Genomic DNA, 20,176 nt, shown 5'->3' on the forward strand with positions numbered 1-20,176 from the left:
CAAAATAAGTTTCAACTCCTGCAAGGCTTTGCCCTTATCCTGGAAAGACTTAAAAAGGTCAGCCAGCAGTAGCACCAAAAAATGTTTATTATTCAATAGACCATCCAATAGTTTGGCTTTAATGTCATCAGGCAAAGCCTGAAGATGAAATCAAGAGTAATGCCTTGGTGACATTCATCAATTACAATAGGGATCTCCTCCCCACTACGATTCGAGGAACCCCCTCAGTCCCTTGGATATAATCAGCTGAGGTTCCCTTCAATGTATTGTGCAGACGTTTGTAAAGCCTCCGAGGACATGTGAGAAGATAGATCCATGCCGGCCGCCCAAGTCATAACAGAGGAATTCTAAGCAACTAACAGGTAATCATTGGGCTTACGCTGGCCTCAAGAATGGCGCCTGGGTGAGGCTGGATAGCATCTGTATCACACCCAAGTTTTTTATCCTTTTTCTTGGCCGACTTGACCCCTGGAATGGGAAGACTCTGCCATAGCATCATGAGCCAACAGCTTAAAACATTGGTTTTCAAGGTAAACAGATAAGGAGAAGAGACAACTACGTAGGGTCTTGGGGACAAAAGCTTGGTAGACAGAACATTGCTTATGGTCTTGGGAAGCACCCAAACAGAAGAGACACTGATCATGATGGTCTTTATGGGGAATCTGCCTCCCATAAAGACATTTTCTCCTTCTGAATGACATGATAACAACCAACACTAAGTAAAAAAGAAAGATAAGGATAAGCCCAGCAGGGCACTTATCTGAAAAATGGCTGGGTAACCAGCACAGAAAAAAAGCGTTCAGACTGACCATCAGTAATGGTGTCTGGACTGTCAGCAAAGAAGTTCTGAATATGTGTGTCTGTACGTCACCTTTATGCCCTACACCTTATGTGGAGAGCTTACAAGTGACAAACCGTGCTTGTAAATACTAAAGGTTTTGGTATACTGGCTGGATGTTGAGCTATCCTTGGCAGGAGATCCTTATGTTAGGAATACTGCAACAGTGATATAAAATAACATCTAGTGAAGCACTAAACAGAAAATATGCTCGACTTTAGTGATATAAAAGAACATCTAGTAAAGCCCTAAACAGAAAATATGCTCAACTGTCACTTATTAGTGCTAGTACCAAGCATAGCCCACACTTGTTTTGATAATATTTTGTTTATTAATTGGGTAAGAGTACCAAGATCCTTTTCAACCATCAACAGGGCCTACAAGTAGAACAAAGCATATGTTGACAGTATAATTTACTGCGCAGCCATACTCACAACCTCTTTACACTTACAAAGTACTGTATAAATTACCCTAATGCCAACAAATGGGCTTTGGAAAGGTAGAATTCACTGTTCAATCAGAATGCATGAATAAAATGTAAGTGAAGGAAAACTTGTGGGAAAGCAACATACAGAATTTTACTATTAAAAAAAAGAATGACATTCCTTTCACAACTGTTGTCAGAAGTAGTATTAAAAAATAAAAACTGACAATGATTTATTGAATTTTACAGACAATGAACTTTGCAGTCTTTTGGCCAGCATGAATACCGAACCACACTGCATCACACTAGACTTCAATGTAATGCAGTAAAGCCTGCATCTTCCACCAATCTAAGCATGTATATGCTTATAAGTATTCATGTAAATGTGCTGTTTTGTTCATCAAATGATGCTTGCAAATGCTCATCAACTTTCACCAAGTAAAACCAGTTCTTGCATTCTCAGAAAATCATTTTCATTTTTATTCATTTGTACAGTGTCCTGCACAGCCAATGTGCTGTGTGTGTGTGTGTGTGTGTGTGTGTGTGTGTGTGTGTGTGTGTGTGTGTGTGTGTGTGTGTGTGTGTGTGTGCAAACTAACACAACAAAACCACACATTTTGTAGGGAAAGGAGACAGTTTTGATGACTAGAAGTTTCCAAGGTGTCTACATCTTTAAGATGAGAATAGAGCCTGAATGGAATCTGAAAGTAACTGTTTGAATGAAGGCATACATGATTTAACACTTCAAAGCACTTCAGGTTACTTACAGAACATTACATATTTCTCATGCTTCTGGCACAGAGTCAGACAAAATCTACAAGGATAAACTATAGTCAGCATATGGAAAATGTATACCTTTCTAATGTAACAGTTTCAAGCGTTTCTTAGATCCTGCAGTGACGACTGACTTCAAGAAGGGGCTGCAACTGAATGGGTCGACATAATGTGAATGGGGTGAGGCTACATTACAGCAATGACCATTTGCCTGTAATCAAACAGATGAGGTCACTTTCATCCAGACACTTGTCTGTACTCACTCATTCTAGCCACTTTATTGACTATATACAGACTCAGATGTGTGTACTGAACAACAGCTGGCCTTGGGGACAATGCAGCTCTAGACAAAGGACTCCGTGAGATCTCCCTATTATGTACTAGTCGCATTTCTTAGCACCACTGCCCCCCATCATCCTGGTCCCATCCAATCCAGACAGACAAATTCTTTCTTGTGTTTTTTAAACACTTTGTCTTAATTTTTAGTTTTTTCTTCCATCCTTTCAACAAACCCTAAACTACCAAGACTGTGATGTACTAAATGTGGAAGAAGTAACCAAATTAAGCCAGTGTCAGGAGTCGACTATGTCACTACAAGTCATAGGAGTTCTAGATGCTCTGAGATCTTGAAGCTTTTCCCCCCAACATTTTTAACCAATGACAGCCTGAACAAAAATCATGAGTAAGGAAAGAAATACAGTCTTTCTTTCAAGTAAAAAATCAGTTGGATCCAAAGCTTAATGTCTAGAAATGACTAATTCCCAATAAACTATGATAAATGCCTGCAAGGATATATAAATCTTATCTGTGAAGAGCAGAGTGTCTACCAATCTATGCCCCCTAAAATGTTAGTTACCTTCTGTGTACTCCTCTGGTGTTAGACTGAAATGAAAGTAAATATCACATATGACAATAGGTATACACTGTACAGTTAAGGGTCTGGGGAAGGGAAGCAAAGCACCACAATAAAACCCACACAGGGACAGGGAGTAAATGTAAACATCACAAAGAAATAATCACAGCCAAAAAGTCAAAGAACCAAGCTTTGTGAGATGGCAAAACTACATGCTGCACCACTGTGCCAATGATGAGCTGCTGTCACACACATCCTGCAGAAACTGTCACAGCCAGCCACTTATTGTGTACAATGATGATCTCCGACTGTGATGGAAAGTGAAATAAATTGTAGTTGATTTGATATGGTTACATACACTACCATTCTCCCAACACACCATTTTCATTCACGGACACCCCATACCCATCAATGGGAGCTACTTTATTGACTAAAGACTAAGACAGATGTCCGAGTGATATAAAAATACGTACAGTAAAGTACTCCAGCTGGCTTCACAGAAATGCACACTAATCCTGTAAAGCCAAGGAAAAACACTGCTTTGCTTGATCAAACAACAGAAAGGCCAGCCGCTTCCATCTAGTGATAGCCCATACCCAGCAATTAATGTCAAATGTTATTTGTTCACTGCATAAACCTTAGACATCTAATTGTATATACAAATAATGGCCACAGCAATGTACTTAAACTTTGTTTTACAGAAACAACAGCCATAGTAAAGTATTCTAACTTGCTTCACACAGACATTAGTCCTGCAAAGCCAGAATGATGATTAACTTGAGCACATGATAGCAAGGTCAGTAAATGTCATCACAATACAGGCCTTCTGCCTATAAATACAAAGCCACATTCATTAACTGGCCACACCTCAGATGTCGGACTGGGATAAAAGGAATGGCCACAGTAATGCATTTCAACAACTGGGTTATCAAGAACCAGGAGGAATAACTTCTTGCAGTGACATTACAGCAGCCCAATAAGCCTTAAGTGGAATTGCATTTCTGTTGCATCCAAAATGCAGGAAGATATGTAATAAGGTATAATCATCTTATATCACCTTATTCATTTTATGCTGCAAGTGTAATGCTGGACTGATTCAAAAAACAGTCCAGCCAAGTAAGCCAATTTTTTTTTTTAACAGAACATGGAACTTCACACATGAGCAGTAGCATGCACAGAGTTATGATCCCTGAAATAAAAAGTGCCTATTTTTTTTACTTTGAATGAAAAAATTAAATAATAAAGATATAGTTGTGCTTTTAGTGAGGGGGTGTTGCAGCCCAGCAGCCAGTGCCACAAACTGCCCCTGAGCGTCTGATATGTTATGTGCCAAACTTTAAAAGACGTGACACAGTAATGTAAAACATTTATAGAAATACAATGCAAACACCACATACTCTAGGTGTTCAACAGACAATATGTATAACAGTACATAAAATTATGTGTCCAACAGCATAGCAAAAAATTTTGAAATTGTATACCACCCTGAATATAGCTTCCAGAATATAGCCCCCACCCTGGACAGTACATGTGTCTACAGAGAATGTATTTTAAATACTGCAACACCAGGTGATATGAAAAGAAAACACAACTTTTAACAAATTATGTAACCATAAACCATGGTAAACATGCCAAGTCTCTTTTTTTTTTAAAAAAAAAAGTCTATCAAGTCCCACTCCATAAAATAAGTTACTTTGAAAGGAGTGCAGCATGGATTACATGGAGTATATGCCTAACTGCTCCCATGTCAGCATCCAATGAAACTAATCAGAGTTATTTCATTGCTAACCCACACTATATAACACGGGGAAACTACTACTTTCGCCTGCATTACAAAATTACAACTTAAAAAGTCTGCCTCATGTGTTGCAAAGTCAAAAACTGCATGGATGAGATGGCATGGCACTAATGACTGGACAGAAACCTTCTTAGCCTACAATATAACAGTACAAACAAGTTCAGTACGCAGAGTTCACTTATAAGCAGTAAAAATGTAATTTTTTAAAAAAGCAATTTCCCTACCCTGCATACATGAAACAAAGGAAGGTAAATAGCATCATGTTGATAAAATTAATCATCTCTTATTCTTGAGTTTACCTGGATTACCTGGCAATATCTTGAAGAATTAACTATGTAGTTAATCGGTAATACCCATTCACTGTTCCTCAACTTAGAACATATAATTTAAAGGTTTATAGACTGAAACAAGCTTTGGTAGAAGACACAAAAAGATTTCTTTTCTATGTTTCTGGTTACATATATGACCTCCTATAAAGCACGTATGTTCTGTCTGCTTGTAAAATACCTGGGTTATAGGCATCTTAATACTTTAGATCAATAACATTAAAGAAAACAAATAATGTTCATTTCACACACACTGAAGAAAAGCACACAAAACATTTTTAATGCAAACAGATGGTGTCTTACCCACAGTGCTGCTCCTCCCAGACTTGTGTGACACCAAAGGAACACAGTATAATCTAGTATTAACCTCTCCATTGCTGTCTTGCAATAACCAATGATATTTCAATGGTTCATAACTAAACAGCAAGCTCTAGACTTCAGGTCATCCAGAGACATTTTAAAGGACTCAATACCACTTGAGTTACAAAGAACCTTCAAGCATAACTTCACAGTTCAGACCAGAAACATGGCTGTGTGAGATGCAGACAGCAAAAAGCACAACCGTGAAACCTTTAGTGTGAACAGCGGGTATTATTTTTCAGTCTAGAAGTGTACAGCAGTTCATGGGTAATCAGTCGGTGGTGTGAGGAGCATAGTGCACAGTGAAAATCTCTTATCACTTACTTTTCAAACTATTTTTGCCAATGGACCTAGAAATGTGCCCTTTACAACTAATGACTGAGTCTAATCCCACATCAATTTTATCACATAAGAAAAAAAGTGTAAAACAATAAAACACCTCATTTCCACTCCAAAATGCATAGGACAAATCTTAAAACATGAGAAATATGTGCTAATTGTTATCACATTTGTTTTAGTACAGCAAGAGTTAACTCAGAAAAGAAGACAAAGAATATTCTGAAAAAAAATACTGTTACATACAGTAGTGTTTAACTAAGTAACACTAACAAATGCATGGCACAGTGCTTAGGCACACTTTACACTTGCAAATAAGGGAAGACGTACAAACAAACAGCATGCAGTAATACATATACATATATATATATATATATATATATATATATATATATATACAAACATATATATATATATATATATGTTTGTATATATATATATATATATATATATATATATATACACACACACACATACACACATACACACACACACACACACACACACACACACACAATCCATATCTAGATAGATATGGAGAGAGGTAGATATACATGCAAAACCAACAGTTTTGCTGTAACAAACTAATTTAAATGTGCACTAACCTTAAGGTCTCGGTGCATCAGTCCCTTGCTATGAAGGAACTGCACTGCATCAGCTATCTGTAAGAATATCTGAAGACACTCTGTCCTTTCCCTGTCCTCTGTCCGGGACCTTTTGCTCATCCAGTCTTTGAGAGTCTCTTTCCTGCAGAGCTGCATCTGGATGTACAAATAAACTTTTGGTGAGCTGCCCTTAGTCTTTTCACAGGTCCCTTTATACAGATCCAAACTTAAGGATGTGGGTCTTGGAGGGGAGGAGGACAAGGGGCTGTTCAACTGCAGTCCACCACTTTCACTTGACCCGTTCAAAATTATTTTTGTGTGCTCACAATCTATATTTGGATTAATGTCCACTTTATTCAGATCATTATCAGAAAGGTTGTCACAACCAGAGTCTTCAAAAACTATAGAGGAAGAGGTAACTTCAGGCTTTACATTTATAACATGTGGAGAACAAACTTCATAGGAATTAATCAAATTATCATCATCAGCTTCATCTTCAATGTCACAGTCAGTCAGGAAACTGTCTTGTCCATTTAGGATATAATCTGCTGAATGGCTGCGTTCTTTATTTTCAGTTGTAGAAAAGTCTGGAAGAGAAAAATTACCATTTCTATGCTCTGGCTGACCTGCTGTCAGAGCAAATATGGGTTTGGCCTTTTCTGTAAATGAAGGGGTGCTACATTCCATGTTATCCCGAGCTGGGAAAAGTTCTCGCGTAGTAACTTTCACTGACAATACTTCGCGTGGATCTGGTGAGCTTTGAGCCCATTCCGTGCTAAGGTACCAAAAAAAAAACAAAGAGGAGAAATGGCATAAAAATTTAAAAGTTAAGGTGGATATGAATGCACAAAGCATGCCAGTTGTTAGCTACTGTTGTTTGCAGTTTTGGAATATTGTGTGGGTGCATTTATTTGCCAGCAATAACCTGAAGACACAAAAAAACATCACAGAGTAAACAATAATCTATTCAAAATATATCACATAAAGAACATGAGTGCTGATACAGTAGTTTTAACATATCTTTCAATAGTTACATTGTAATTTTGTTTTTTTCTCAACAAAAGTGATATGAGCAATATGAATGCAGACAGGGATCACGCAATCAGAAGTAGCATTCCCAAGTTAAGGTCCCATAACAAAGAAAGCTTTGCATGTAACAACAGGAAGTGGTTATATGATATGAAGCAAGTCAGCGAAAAAGGACACGGCAGATTAACGCTAAGAAGCTAACATATAGGGGAACAAATAAAATACATGTTTTGAAAGCACTCTAAAAGAGTAGTGATTCTTACAATGACAGCAGTAATGTACAATCTTTAGAAAGAGGTAGAAGCAAATATACCTCATTTATCAGACAAAGTACAGCTGTAAAGGTAAACTTAACAGTAGATGCCTGAATTATCACTGCTCTAGTTGCCTTCGCTATATGGACTACACCCTGCTAAACATGTAACAGACTGCCAGCTACCAAAGCTTAAGAGCACCTTCCATGCCTAGCAGCCCTGGAGATTGGTCCTAGCAAAGCTTGCTCTTGACCAGAAGAAGAGGAGGCCTAGTTTGTAGTGCTTTGTACAGAGGACCAAGTTGCCACTTCTAGAATCAAACTTTCTAAAAAGTCACAGATGAAGCAAAGGCTCTAGATATGTGAGCCTTGGCCCTGCTTGGAACTGCCTTACTGTGGTGGATATATAAGAGCCTCAAGTCAGCCAGATGAGTTGGTTCAAATGGAGCAAATGTTAGCTTCTATAAAACAAAATTAAGATCCCAAGGAGGAGCCACCCATTTTCTTAAAAGTCTCTCATGTAACACCCCTTTTAAAAACATCTTGACATGAGAATGCATTGAAAGAGGGGATCCAAGGGCAAACACACTGAAATGGCTAACAAATGAATCCTGACTGGCCACAGGACAGTAAATCACACAAAATATTGCAAAACTAGAGAAACAATAGCCCTGGGTGCTGGTTATTTTGTTGGCACCAACTAGAAAACCTTTTCCATTTGCTTATGTATGATTTTCTAGTAGCAGGCTTTCTTGGCTCAGTAGGTACCTGCTGCACATCTTCAGTATAGAGATGCCTCAAGATGTATTAAAGACCCTATCATCCATGCAGTCTGCTAAAATTGTCTTGGGTCAGGATGCATCAAATACCACTGTTCTGTCAGCAGATTCATCTGTGAGGAAGCTTGCTGTAATTGCCCCTGGCCAATTCCAAAAAAAAGGGAGAACCACCATTGCCTGGGCCAGAAGAGTAACAACAATGATCTTTGCAATTCCTCCTGAATCTTCAGAAGCTGGATATCAGTGGCATGAGTGGAAAAGCACACAGGAAAATTCCTGTCCAAGGAAAAGAAAAAGGGATACATCTTCCAGGCCTTCTTGCATGGAGTCCTGGAACAGAATTTTGCCAGTTGACTGTTTAGAGAGGAGGCAAAAAGATCCACTTGAACTCCATATTGATAGATCATATCTTGGAAGACACCCTGATCTAGTTTCAATTTGTGAAGGTCTGCATCTGTCCTGCTCAGCTTGTTTGCCATAAAATTCTGCTCTGAAGGAAAGTAAAATGTCTGCAGAGTGAGACTATGTTGTAAGGCTAAACCTCTCACCAACCAGGCTAATTCACGCAGGGAGTAAGATCTGGTTTGCCTTTGCTTACTTGCTTACATACCACATAACTGTGCAAAGTTTGTAACTACTTAAAGAGGTCCTGGGTACCAAAGACGATTCAGAGAGTTGAAAACCTTGATAAGGGCTAGCGTGTTTTTATGTTTGTGTGCTTTGGTCTGTCTTTGTTGTACTTTGCACTTTTACCCCCCCACCCCCACCCATAATGCTCCGCAAGCAAAGTCTGAGGCATCTACAGTAGCTTTTTGTATTGGAGAAGAACGGGAAGGAGAAACTTGGATTCTGAAATATCTGATTTCTCTTTTTGCAAAACCCACAACTGAAATTTGAAAAGATAATGAATGCTGGTGCTGAGACCAAAGAGACTTCAGATACCATTTTATCTTTCTCATGTGGAGTCTTGCAAGAAATATCATGAGAATCATGGATGCCATGAGACCCAGAATCCTATTCCCTCACAGTGATTGAAATCTGAATGAAAAACCTTTGAAATATCTAAATATACATATAGTTTCCTGTTTAAGAAAAGCTCTTTGCATTGAGGTATCTAGCAGACACTGCAGGAACATAATCCTGGGTGGTAGAGTCAAAGACTTTTGAATGTTCTCTTGGAATCCCAGCCTCTGTAGGAGATCCCTCACCCAAGTGAGGAAATTCCTGGTACTTTAAAAAAAGACTCAAATAAGCAAATAATCTAAAAATGGAAAAATGTGGATACCCTGTAGGCTACAATGGGCTAGGACAGGAGCTAGACACTTTGGAACACTCTTGGAGCAGTGGATAGCTCAAAGGGTAAGGCAGAAAACTGATAATGTGACCCAGACACACACAAAACCTTACAAAACGCCTGAAACTTGGATGAACATTAATGCGATGATATGCATGTTTCAAATCTAAAGTTACTAAAAAATTTCAAATAAGGAAGAATAGGTGACGGGTTGAGAAGTGAAAGCATTTTGAACTTGGATATTAGTGACTTCTGTTTGGCATATAAAGCAATCTCAGACACCGCCTTGATGGGACTGCTGCATAGCCGCAGGTCAAGCTCCACTCATGTAACCTGTATGCGCGACCTCAACCTAGTCTGTGATATCAATAGAACTTGTTGGCGGGACAGATTTGTGTCCCAGAGACTCCCCCCATCTGTGGAATAGACTCCCTTTCCATATCAAGCAGAGTACCTCATTATCCCTTTTTAACCCGGATAACTGGGTGGGAAACAAAAAATACACCCCTGGGATTACACGTGTCTCTGCTAGACAGGGGCTTTGGGTGCTGACTTGTCTAAACATGGGCTAAACTCTTGGCTAGACTTATAAGGGCCTCAGGACCAATAGCCTAGTAACTTCCTATGATCTAACAGGTTTAGGAAAGAAAGATCCAGAACTAGTCTCCAAGCATTTTCTTTCTTTGGTACTAAACATTCTTGAATAAAATCTTGTTCCCAACTGGGAAGGAGGAACTGCCTCTATTACCCCATGAGACAGCAGATGATGTAGGACAGGAGGCAGATGTAAACTGACTGCTGAGTACATACCTGAACTTTAATCGTAAATCCACTAAACACCCTGCAACAGTAATCCCTATGATGAACAGCAACAGCCTAACATTTTGCTGATTTTTACTCTGTCTCATTATTTAATGTAACAGTAACTTTACAGTTTTACCCCTTTGTTTGTGTTTATGTTTGACTTTACAGGCTTTTTGTAATGATGTGGTTTACTAAACTATATTACCAGTATAACTCTGCTAGACATTCCTTAATGTGGAGCATTCTCTGCACACTAAGTCTACAATCTCCACACCTAGCTGTTCCAACATGAATAAATCTAATGCTTTAAGATGTCTTGTACTGTTCTGCCCCAGGCCCTGCACTATTATACAAACTCATCTCTGTCTACAGCAATGTTTCTCACAAGAAAAAAAATTAAATTTATAAACAATACTTAAGGAAGGCTGCACAACTGAACTCTGTTGCAGTATTGCTTCTTTTCCAGTGTGTACCTTCTCACTTCTGCCATCTGTCCTAACATGTATTTCATGCTGGCCAGTGCTTTCATATACTCTGCAGAGTGGCTCATGACCCCATATTACAGCCACATATAGTTTTTCTCTCTTCTTGTACTTTTCTCAAATAGTCAACACAGTAAAGAGCTGAAGATGCACATTCTTACACGTTATTGAAACTCAACCATCCCTTGCTCTGTGACCATGCCATCACCTTGTCTACCACACTGAAACTAGTCATCACCCTCTTTTAATGTCTGAATGATCATGTCCCTAACTTAGACCAGCAGCATTTATGCAAATCACTAATCTACCATGATGAACACTGGACATGAATGAAAAAAGAAGTTATGTACTCACCATAACGTTCCATCTGAATTGTGCTTTTCATTTGTCTTCAACCTGTGGGACTAGGATCCGACTCAGCCGCATTTCTCCAGCATCAGATACGAGCTCCAAGCTCCTCCCCTACCCATAATGCCCGTCTCCTTCTTCCCTTCAGATGGAGTTCACTGAGCACCACAGCATCTCAATTTGATTCAATGCCTTATGCCTTGGCACAATAACCCAGACAGCATAAGAAATAACAATTAAGCCAAAGAGAAGGCCATGTCTTTTCCAGCCAGACCACAGCACAGCCCACATAAGGCAGGGGGAATGAAGGAGGGAGGGATGGTTAAAGACAAATGAAAAGTAGTAACTCAGATGGAACGTTATTGGTCAGTACATAACGTCTTTACCTGAAGTTGTTTTCATTTGCTCTACAACCTGTGGAACAGAGTCCCCAGCTACTAAAACCCTGGAGGGCCCTCATGGAAGGATATTCTGTAATACGATGGAGTCAAATGATGCCCTACTTCTGGAAAGAATATCCAATTTGTAATGGGATATGAAAGTATGTGAAGAACAAACTCACCTCTAACCCCCTCTCCTGCTACTCTCCACTGTACTCAATCTCCAATTCAATACTAACTCTAAGACCTGAGATGATTTCTCCCATACTAGGGACAGATTTACTCCCTACCAGTGATGTATTTCTGTTCTGTGGGAGATGACCTCTCCCTTAATAGGGACAAATCTACTCCCTACTAGTGATGTACTGCTGTCAAGTACATTATACACTTTTTTTTCATTGCTCAATATATGCCTAACTTACTACGTGGAATGACTATATGGTTTATATCTAACATACTGTTGATTTCTCAACACTTATGTGCAATTTCTATATTTTTTATATCAACTATATGTTTTTAAAGCTACTCATTTGTACATTTCTTGATAATTTTGTTTTCTTGCAATATGCAACATATGTACAATAATTTCTTCTTTTGGAGCTTTTCTCCCCGGGCCTCAACTGAAAATGGGCTCTTCATGGCCCAGTGGACTTTCCCAGTCATCAAATTGAAATGAATAAATAAATGTAGAATATAAAACAATGCCCAAGTAGCCGCAGAGCAAATGTCATCCAAGGAAACTCTGGACCAAAATGCAGCTGAAATAGCCATAGACCTAGTAGAATGCACCTTAACTTGACCTGGTGGAGATCATCCTTTGGTCGAATACGCCAAGAGTATACACTGAGAGATCCAACGAGCAATGGTGACCTTTCATACAGGTTTCCCTAGAACGGGCTTAGAGTAGGAAACGAAAAGTTGATCAGACTTGTGAAAGGCCTTTGTTCTGTGTAAGTAAAAATGGAATTGTCTATGAACATCCACTAGGTGCAATTTATACTCGCCCTTATTCTGAAAATTCGGAAAGAAGACAGGGACATTGATAACCTGATTAATGTTTGATTCTGATGCCATTTTCGGCAGAAAGGAAGGATTAGTGAGCAAAGATACCGTGTCTTTATGGAAGATCATGTAAGGAAGCGTAATCGATAAGGCCTGAAGCTCAGACGCTCTTTTAGCTGAAGTAATGGAAATCAGGAAGGCTGTCTTTCAAGACAGGAACTGCAGATCCACTGAAGCAGAGGGTTCAAAAGGGGGAAGAAACCAAGGCTTGAAGGACCAAAGTAAGGTCCCAAGGAGGCGTAGGGTCCTTGATTGGTGGCCTAAGAAGAAAGGTACCCTTCAGAAAAGCTTTACAGAGCTTAGAAGAGGCCAGAGAACCTGAATTATCCCCTATGTGGAAGTTAGAAACAGCCGCCAGCTGAACTGTAACTGTAGAAAACTGGCAATCTGTTGAAAACTGCCTGCCAAAAACTCTAAGATAACAGGAACCAGAGCAGTGAAGGGGTCCAAATCACATTGAGATGCCCAAATTGAGAAATGTTTCCACTTACTCCAATAAACCTTCCTTGTGGAAAATATATGAGCCGCTACTAAAATTTTCTTAACCAGAAAAGATAGCCCAGGAGGTCTAACTATCATGGGAACTGCAGCAGCCAAGCAGTGAGCTTCAGACTGGCCAGATTTGGATGTGGAATCCCTGAGGGATGTGAAATCAGATCCGGACATGGATCTAGCGCCCAGGGAGGACACACTGCATGAGACCACAGAGAAAGTACAGTTGTGTACATTTACCATAAATGTAGATGTCCGAGTGTATTCACTGTTGCAGTCATTATATTTGGGTAATCTGCTGGCAGGTTCCCTCAGTCGGCCTGAATTCCAAAGTCTTGGGTCCTGCGTCGGTTGCTGTCTTCTCTTCCATGACGTCAGGTCATCAGGGGTATAAAACATGCAGCCGATGCCATTTACTTTAGTTTTCCTTGCCCCCGGTGTCAGATGCCCCCAAAAAGGAAGCAAATTTATATATACACACACACATATATATATATATATATATATATATATATATATATATATATATATATGGGTCACCTTCAGATGCCCGACAACGTTTCACGACACGAATCCGACGGGACGAAAACACCGACAACACAGATGACCGACAAGGTGAGAAGCCGACGGACTCGGTAAGTGTGCGATAGAGTGAGGGATTAAGTGTTAGGGAGCGGACAGGTAAGTGTGCGATAGTGAGGGACTGTGGGTTTAGGGGTGGGTTAAGTGAGTTAGGGTTAGGGTGCAGGTAGGGTGTGTGTGCGATAGTGAGGGACTGTGGGTTTAGGGGTGGGTTAAGTGAGTTAGGGTTAGGGTGCAGGTAGGGTAAGTGTGCAGTAGTGTCGGACCTTAGGGTTAGGGTTTGGGTTAGGGATAGTGGATATGTTATGTAGTGTACTGTGTTGTTTACGTGTAGTGTGTTGGTGTAATGGTTTTCGGTGTTTTGCGTTGTCGGTATTTTTTGTTGTCGGTCTTTTGGTGTCGGTGATTAGTGTGTCGGCGAAACGCGATTTCGGGCATATGAAGGTGATCCATATATATATATATATATATATATATACACACACACACACACACACACACATGCATCAATATAAACTTTACCTTCGTCTATAAGCAAATACACCACATAGGTTGTAGAAGATAGAGAAGGAAAGATAAATTTCAGAAAGACAGGGGGATGGCAGGAGGGTAACCTGGACTGCAACAGTGAATACACTCGAACATTGACTTTTATGGTAAGTGCACACAACTGTACTATGTTCTTCGTGTTTCACTGTTGCAGTCATTACATTTGGGTAGAATCCCAAAGCTATGGTTGGGAGGCTGGAGCTAAACAGCATTAGGTGCGGCTATAAGGCCCTGCGGCACTGCAGTGGCAAAGCCTGCCCTGGACTTAGAGTAAAGAGGCAAATGGTAATGCTTTGTAAAGGTATGAACAGAACTCCAAGTAGCAGCCTCTAGAATGTCTTTGGTTGGTACTCCTCTGAGAAAGGCTGCTGAAGTAGCTGCAGCTCTGGTGGAATGAGACCTAATGCCCTTGGGCACAGGTTTACCATGGTGCAAGTAGCAGAAACGGATGCAGTGGCTTATCCATTTTGAAATTGTCTGCTTTGAAACAGCCTTTCCTTCTGATCCTGCAGCATATGACACTAGTAATTGCTCAGTTTCTCTTAGAGCTTTAGTCCTGCTCAAGTAGAATCTTAGCTGTCTGTGTACGTCGAAGGAATGCAGAATTTTCTCCCCCCTTGTTCTATGGATTTGGATAGAAATTGGCAGATGAATTGTTTGGTTAAGGGCGACACTGGAAACCACCTTAGGCATACAAGTAGGATTTGTCCTCAAAGACACCCTGTCTGGGTAAAATATGATAAAAGGCTCTACAGCCATGAGGGCCTGTAGCTCTGAATCTCTTCTTGCTGAAGTAATTGCTAGCAGCAGAGCTATTTTCCATGATAAGAACTTTAGATCAGCGGTAGCAGCTGGTTCAAATGGAGGCAGGGTGAGATTTTCCAACACATAACTGAGGTCCCATGCAGGTAATGGTGATCTTCTAGGAGGCCTTAAATTTTTGGCTCCTCTAAGATACTGCTTTAGTAAAGGATGAGAAAAGATTGGTGGCTCTGTATTGTAATGAGCCGAAATGGCAGAGGCATGGATTTTGATTGATGAGAAAGAAAGGCCTTTGTCAAGCATCTCAGTTAAGTATTGTATTATCTGAGGAATATTTGGTTCCGGTGTGTCAGTTCCTTGTGCTTGATTCCAAGCACAGAATCTCTTCCATTTGTCAGTATAAGATTTTCTAGTACTAGGCCTTCTGGCTTCCAAAATGACATCCATCACAGTTTTACTGAGAGGTGTTGTTTGTATGACTGCATGATTAGCCATGCTGCCAGGTTCAGAGTCTGTAGTTGATTGTGCAGGATCTGATTGTTTTGCTGGGACAGTAGTTGTGGTCTTTGAGGCAAGGTCCAAGCTGGGTATTGAGACAAGTTGATAATCTTGAGGAGAAGCAAACAGATCTATGTCTGGGCTCCCCCATTTCTCCGTTATCATGCTGATACACTGGATCCATAAGGTTTCTGCTTAAATCGTCTGCCAGAGTGTTTTGTTTTCCTGGCAGGAATTGAGCTTGAAGATGTATTTGGTAGGTCAAAGCTGTGTTCCACAGTGCCATGGCTAATCTGCAAAGGGGGTATGAGTGTGTGCCCCCTTGCTTGTTTATATACCACATGACAGTGGTGTTGTCCGTCTTTATCAGTAGTTGTCCTAGATGAAGTAAGTCCTTGAAGGCTGTTATGGCATTTTAAACAGCTAGCATCTCTTTCTGGTTGATATGTAGATGCATTTGTTTTGGTGTCCATAAGCCCTGAATGCATCTTCCTGCCATGTGGGCCCCCCAGGCATAATCTGATGCATGTGTTGTTAAGGTTTGGCTGGCAGGGGGTAGAGTGAAGGGCAGTCCCATGTTTTGGTGACATGCCTTTGCCCACCATAGAAACTCCTGCTGCAGGCAGGGAATGAGAGGAATCATTGCATTCAGACTGTGTGAATGTTGACTCCATAAACTTTTTAGGTACCTTTGAAGTTTCCTCATATGCAGTCTTGCATATGGAATTAGTAGGATGCAGGATGCCATGAAGCCCAGAGCCTGCAGAATTTGTCTTGCAGAAGACTGGGTTTTGTTGCCATCAGTTTGAAGTAAGTAGTCAGTTGCCATTGCTTGTCTGGCGTGAGGTAAGCCATCTGGGCAGTTGTATTCAAGCTTGCACCCAGGAATGTTATCTTTTGAGTGGGTACCATTTGTGATTTCTTTTCGTTTATTGTGTACCCTAGGCATGATAGAAGTGTTCTCACAAATGCCAGGTGTCGAAGAAGAGTGTCCTTGTTCTCTGCTTGGATGAGTCAGTCGTCCAAGTAAGGACATATTTGTATACTTCTTTGTCTGCAAAATGCAATTATTGGTGCCAGGCACTTTGTAAAGACCCTGGGCGCAGTAGATAAGCCAAAGGGCAGTGCAGAGAATTGCTAATGCATTAAGCCAGCCTTGAATCTGAGGTATCTTCTGCACGATTGTCTTATTGGGACATGCAGGTATGCCTCTTTTAGGTCTAAAGTCACTAGCCAAGCATTCTTGCCCAGCATGACCAGAAGCTGCTGCAAAGTCAGCGTTTTGAATTTTGGAATGTCCAGGTATGTGTTCAAAATCGATAAATCCAGTATTGGCTGCTACGCCTTGTCTTTTCTGGGTACCAAAACAGTCTTGAGTAAAAACCTTGTCCTTTTTCCTGTTCTGGTACTGTCTGAATGGCCCCCATATATCCATGAGGGACGTAACCTGTTTCTGTGCCTCTGCCCATTTATTTTTTGGCAGATCTGGACAACCATTTTCCACTGGCAGTGTGTGGAAATGGAATCTGTATCCCTGTGATACGATGCCTAGTACCCACTTGTCCTGGGTTATTAACTGCCAATTTTGAGCAAAAAGTGCTAATTTTCCCCCTATGGGTGCTGCCAAAAGATAAGTGCTTGGTGTAGGCAGAGGGAAGTTATTGGGATTGCTTTCTGTAGGTTTGTGCTTTATCCCCTCCAGATTTGGAGGTGGAAGCGCCCCATTGCTTTGACCTGTATGAATCTTGCGCCTGGTATCTGGAACCCTTAGGGCATCTGGATTTGCCCCTTTGAGATCTGTCTGACAAAGGAAAGGTCCAATTTTTTTGTAGGCCAGTGTCTACTGAATCTTGGTGGCTGCACTTGTAAGAAGTCTTTAACATTTTGCATAGACTTAGCTTTTCTTTAGAACCTCTTCTGCCTTAATACCAAACAGAGAATCATTATGTAAAGGTGCATCTAGCAAATTAGCTTTAACATGATCAGCCAAATTTTGTTCCTTTAACCAGGCATGCCTCCTAATCATAGATCCAGTAACTGTGGCCCTGCAGAAGGCCTCTAAGGAATAAAAAACACATTGTAAAGTATGCTTTCCAACTTGTTCAGCTGCATGCAATAATTCCTGCAATTCTTTGTTTTCTGCACATTCTGAAATCAACATCATTTTCTGTTTCAGCAATCCCATAACATGTTGGCACTTAATCACATGAAATTGACAGTTTAAGGCCCTGATTGCCAAGGTTGCAGATGTATAAACCTTTTTTCCCCATCTGTCTAGTGCCCTTGAATCTCTGTCAGAGGGTGTAGGATTTTTTTGCTGTTGAGGCCTTAACTCCCTTTGGACCCTGTGAAATAGTTTCAGGATCAGCAGCAGGGTTTCTAAATAAAAATTTATGTGAGTCAGGTACCCTGTAATATCTGTCAGGCTTACTGGGAGCCAGAGGTAAGGAGTCAGGGGTCAAGCTTGACTACGAAAACACATCATCCACAATGTCTAAAACAGGGGAGATGGCTAAAGGCTTGTGCTGAGGGAGAAGGAAATCTCTGAGCCTCTTTTTTGATTCTGAGAAATCTTGACTCTCCCAGTGAAAATGCTCCCTCGGAGTATGCAAGGTTTCTCCAAATGAATAATCCTCAGGAGGAGATGTCGATGGAATAGAGTCCTCAGCATCAGAATCCTCATAGGGAGGTATAGACAATTCCTGATCAGAAGAGGAATCGGAAGAAATAGAAACCTGATCTGAAGATTCATAATCAGTGTCTTGCCTAGGCCTCTTATCTGGAGGGGGATGGGTACTCCTGATCAAGGTAATAAGGTCTTCGGTCATTTTGATCATCTGTTTTTTAGGCATAGAGGCCTGTGCACATGGCTCATGCGTCAGATTTTTAGTTTTAGAAGTTGCTTTTGTCTTTGGTTTTGCAGCTGTCGTAGGTTTGATAAACAAATGTTGAGGTCTGAATACACCCTCAGAAGCTGGTGCCTGCTCAGTGGCTCCGGACCCATCCGAGGGAGATACATCCGTCAGTCCAATACCCTGAGTATCTTGTGGAATGCCAGACTCCACATGGGTGTCGGTAGAGGCCTGTGACTCGAAGGTAGCGGGTATCAGGGACTGCGAAAGCGCCTCACTGAGTACCGGCGAACCGGCGACTGGCTTAGGAGAAGCTTCGTCGTCGGTTTTGGATCTCGACTGCCTTTCTCTGTCCTTTTCTGTGTGTTTTTTATGTACTGCGGTAATCGGATTGCTATCCGACGACATTTCTGGGTAGTTAAATCTGTTTCCAAAATACTTTGATGCAAAAATATACCGACGCTTAACAGTGCGTTGGTTAAATCTAGCACAAAACTGACATCCAGGCACATTGTGATCAGGGCCTAGGCAAGGAATACAGTATAAATGGAAATCCTTATGCGGTATTTGCTTCCCACAAGTAATACAATTATTAACTTTTTCTGACATCGGTAAAAAGCAAGAAAAAAGTTTCCCCAACGGGGTACTTAGCTTTAGTGAAGACTTCGGTTCTAAAACTCAAACTCGAATTTTTCAGTAGTCGGCCGACCGGCACTTGCGAAAATGCTTCTGCTTCGGGCACCACGCGGCAAGAAAGACTAAAGAAAATGGCGTCAGCTGCATGTTTTATACCCCTGACGACCTGACGTCATGGAAGAGAAGACAGCAACCAACGCAGGACCCAAGACTTTGGAATTCAGGCCGACTGAGGGCAACTTGCCAGCAGATTACCCAAATGTAATGACTGCAACAGTTAAACACGAAGAACATGGAAACCATACTCGGGAAGCCAGAAGAGCGCAATGACGATAACCGAGCTCCCCAGCCACTGCACTTTCTGAATGAGCTTTGGGATCAGGGGAAGCGGAGGATAAGCATAGAGGAGACTGCAGGGCCAAGCATGAACTAGAGCGTCTCTGGGGGACTCCCCCAGAGGGGCGTTCAGAATGAAGAACTCGCTGCACTTCGCGCATTGGAACGAGAGGCAAAGAGATCGTAGCAAGGTTGCCCCCACTTTAGAAAAATCTGTTTTGCTACTGATGGATTCAGAGACCACCCATAAGGCATCAGGATAGATCTGCTGAGCCTGTCCACTAGAAATGTTGGACCTCCCTGGAATGTGCACTGTCACCAGAAAATGGCCGGTGGAGATTGCCCACTCCCGCAATCTCATGGATTTGCGACAAAGGGGATAAGACCTGGTTCCCCCCTGTTTGTTGATGTACCAGACTACCAACACATTGTCTGGCTGGATGGCAATTGTCCCTATGGGAAGATGGGCATGAAGAGCTTGCAATGCCAGCAGCATTGCCCTCATCTCCAGGACAGTGATATGCAACTGGGTCCCCAGGGAAGACCACATGCCTTGGACTGTCCTTCCCAAGCAATGCCCCCCCCACCTGAGTAAGGAGGCGTCCATGGTCACCGTGGTCAGCGGGAGGGGAGAATAAATGGATGACCCCAAAGAAAGTGTGAGGATTGAATCCACCAGAGAGGAGAAGCCCTGCAGGCTCAAGACAGAAGCATAAGATGGGAC

General features: G+C 41.3%; 1 protein-coding gene across 1 annotated transcript in view; it reads right to left on the reverse strand.

Moving 5' to 3' along the window:
• EIF2AK3 (eukaryotic translation initiation factor 2 alpha kinase 3) overlaps nucleotides 1–20,176 on the reverse strand; it is a 928,830-nt gene that overhangs the window by 215,503 nt on the left and 693,151 nt on the right. Inside the window, exon 13 of the mRNA XM_044079283.1 lies at nucleotides 6,315–7,089. Within this exon, the coding sequence (XP_043935218.1) occupies nucleotides 6,315–7,089 (775 nt within the window). The remainder of the gene's footprint in view (nucleotides 1–6,314; nucleotides 7,090–20,176) is intronic.

This window comes from Protopterus annectens, chromosome 8.part0 (genome assembly GCF_019279795.1).
Source record: "Protopterus annectens isolate FY-2018-M chromosome 8.part0, PAN1.0, whole genome shotgun sequence".
NCBI lineage: Eukaryota > Metazoa > Chordata > Ceratodontiformes > Protopteridae > Protopterus > Protopterus annectens.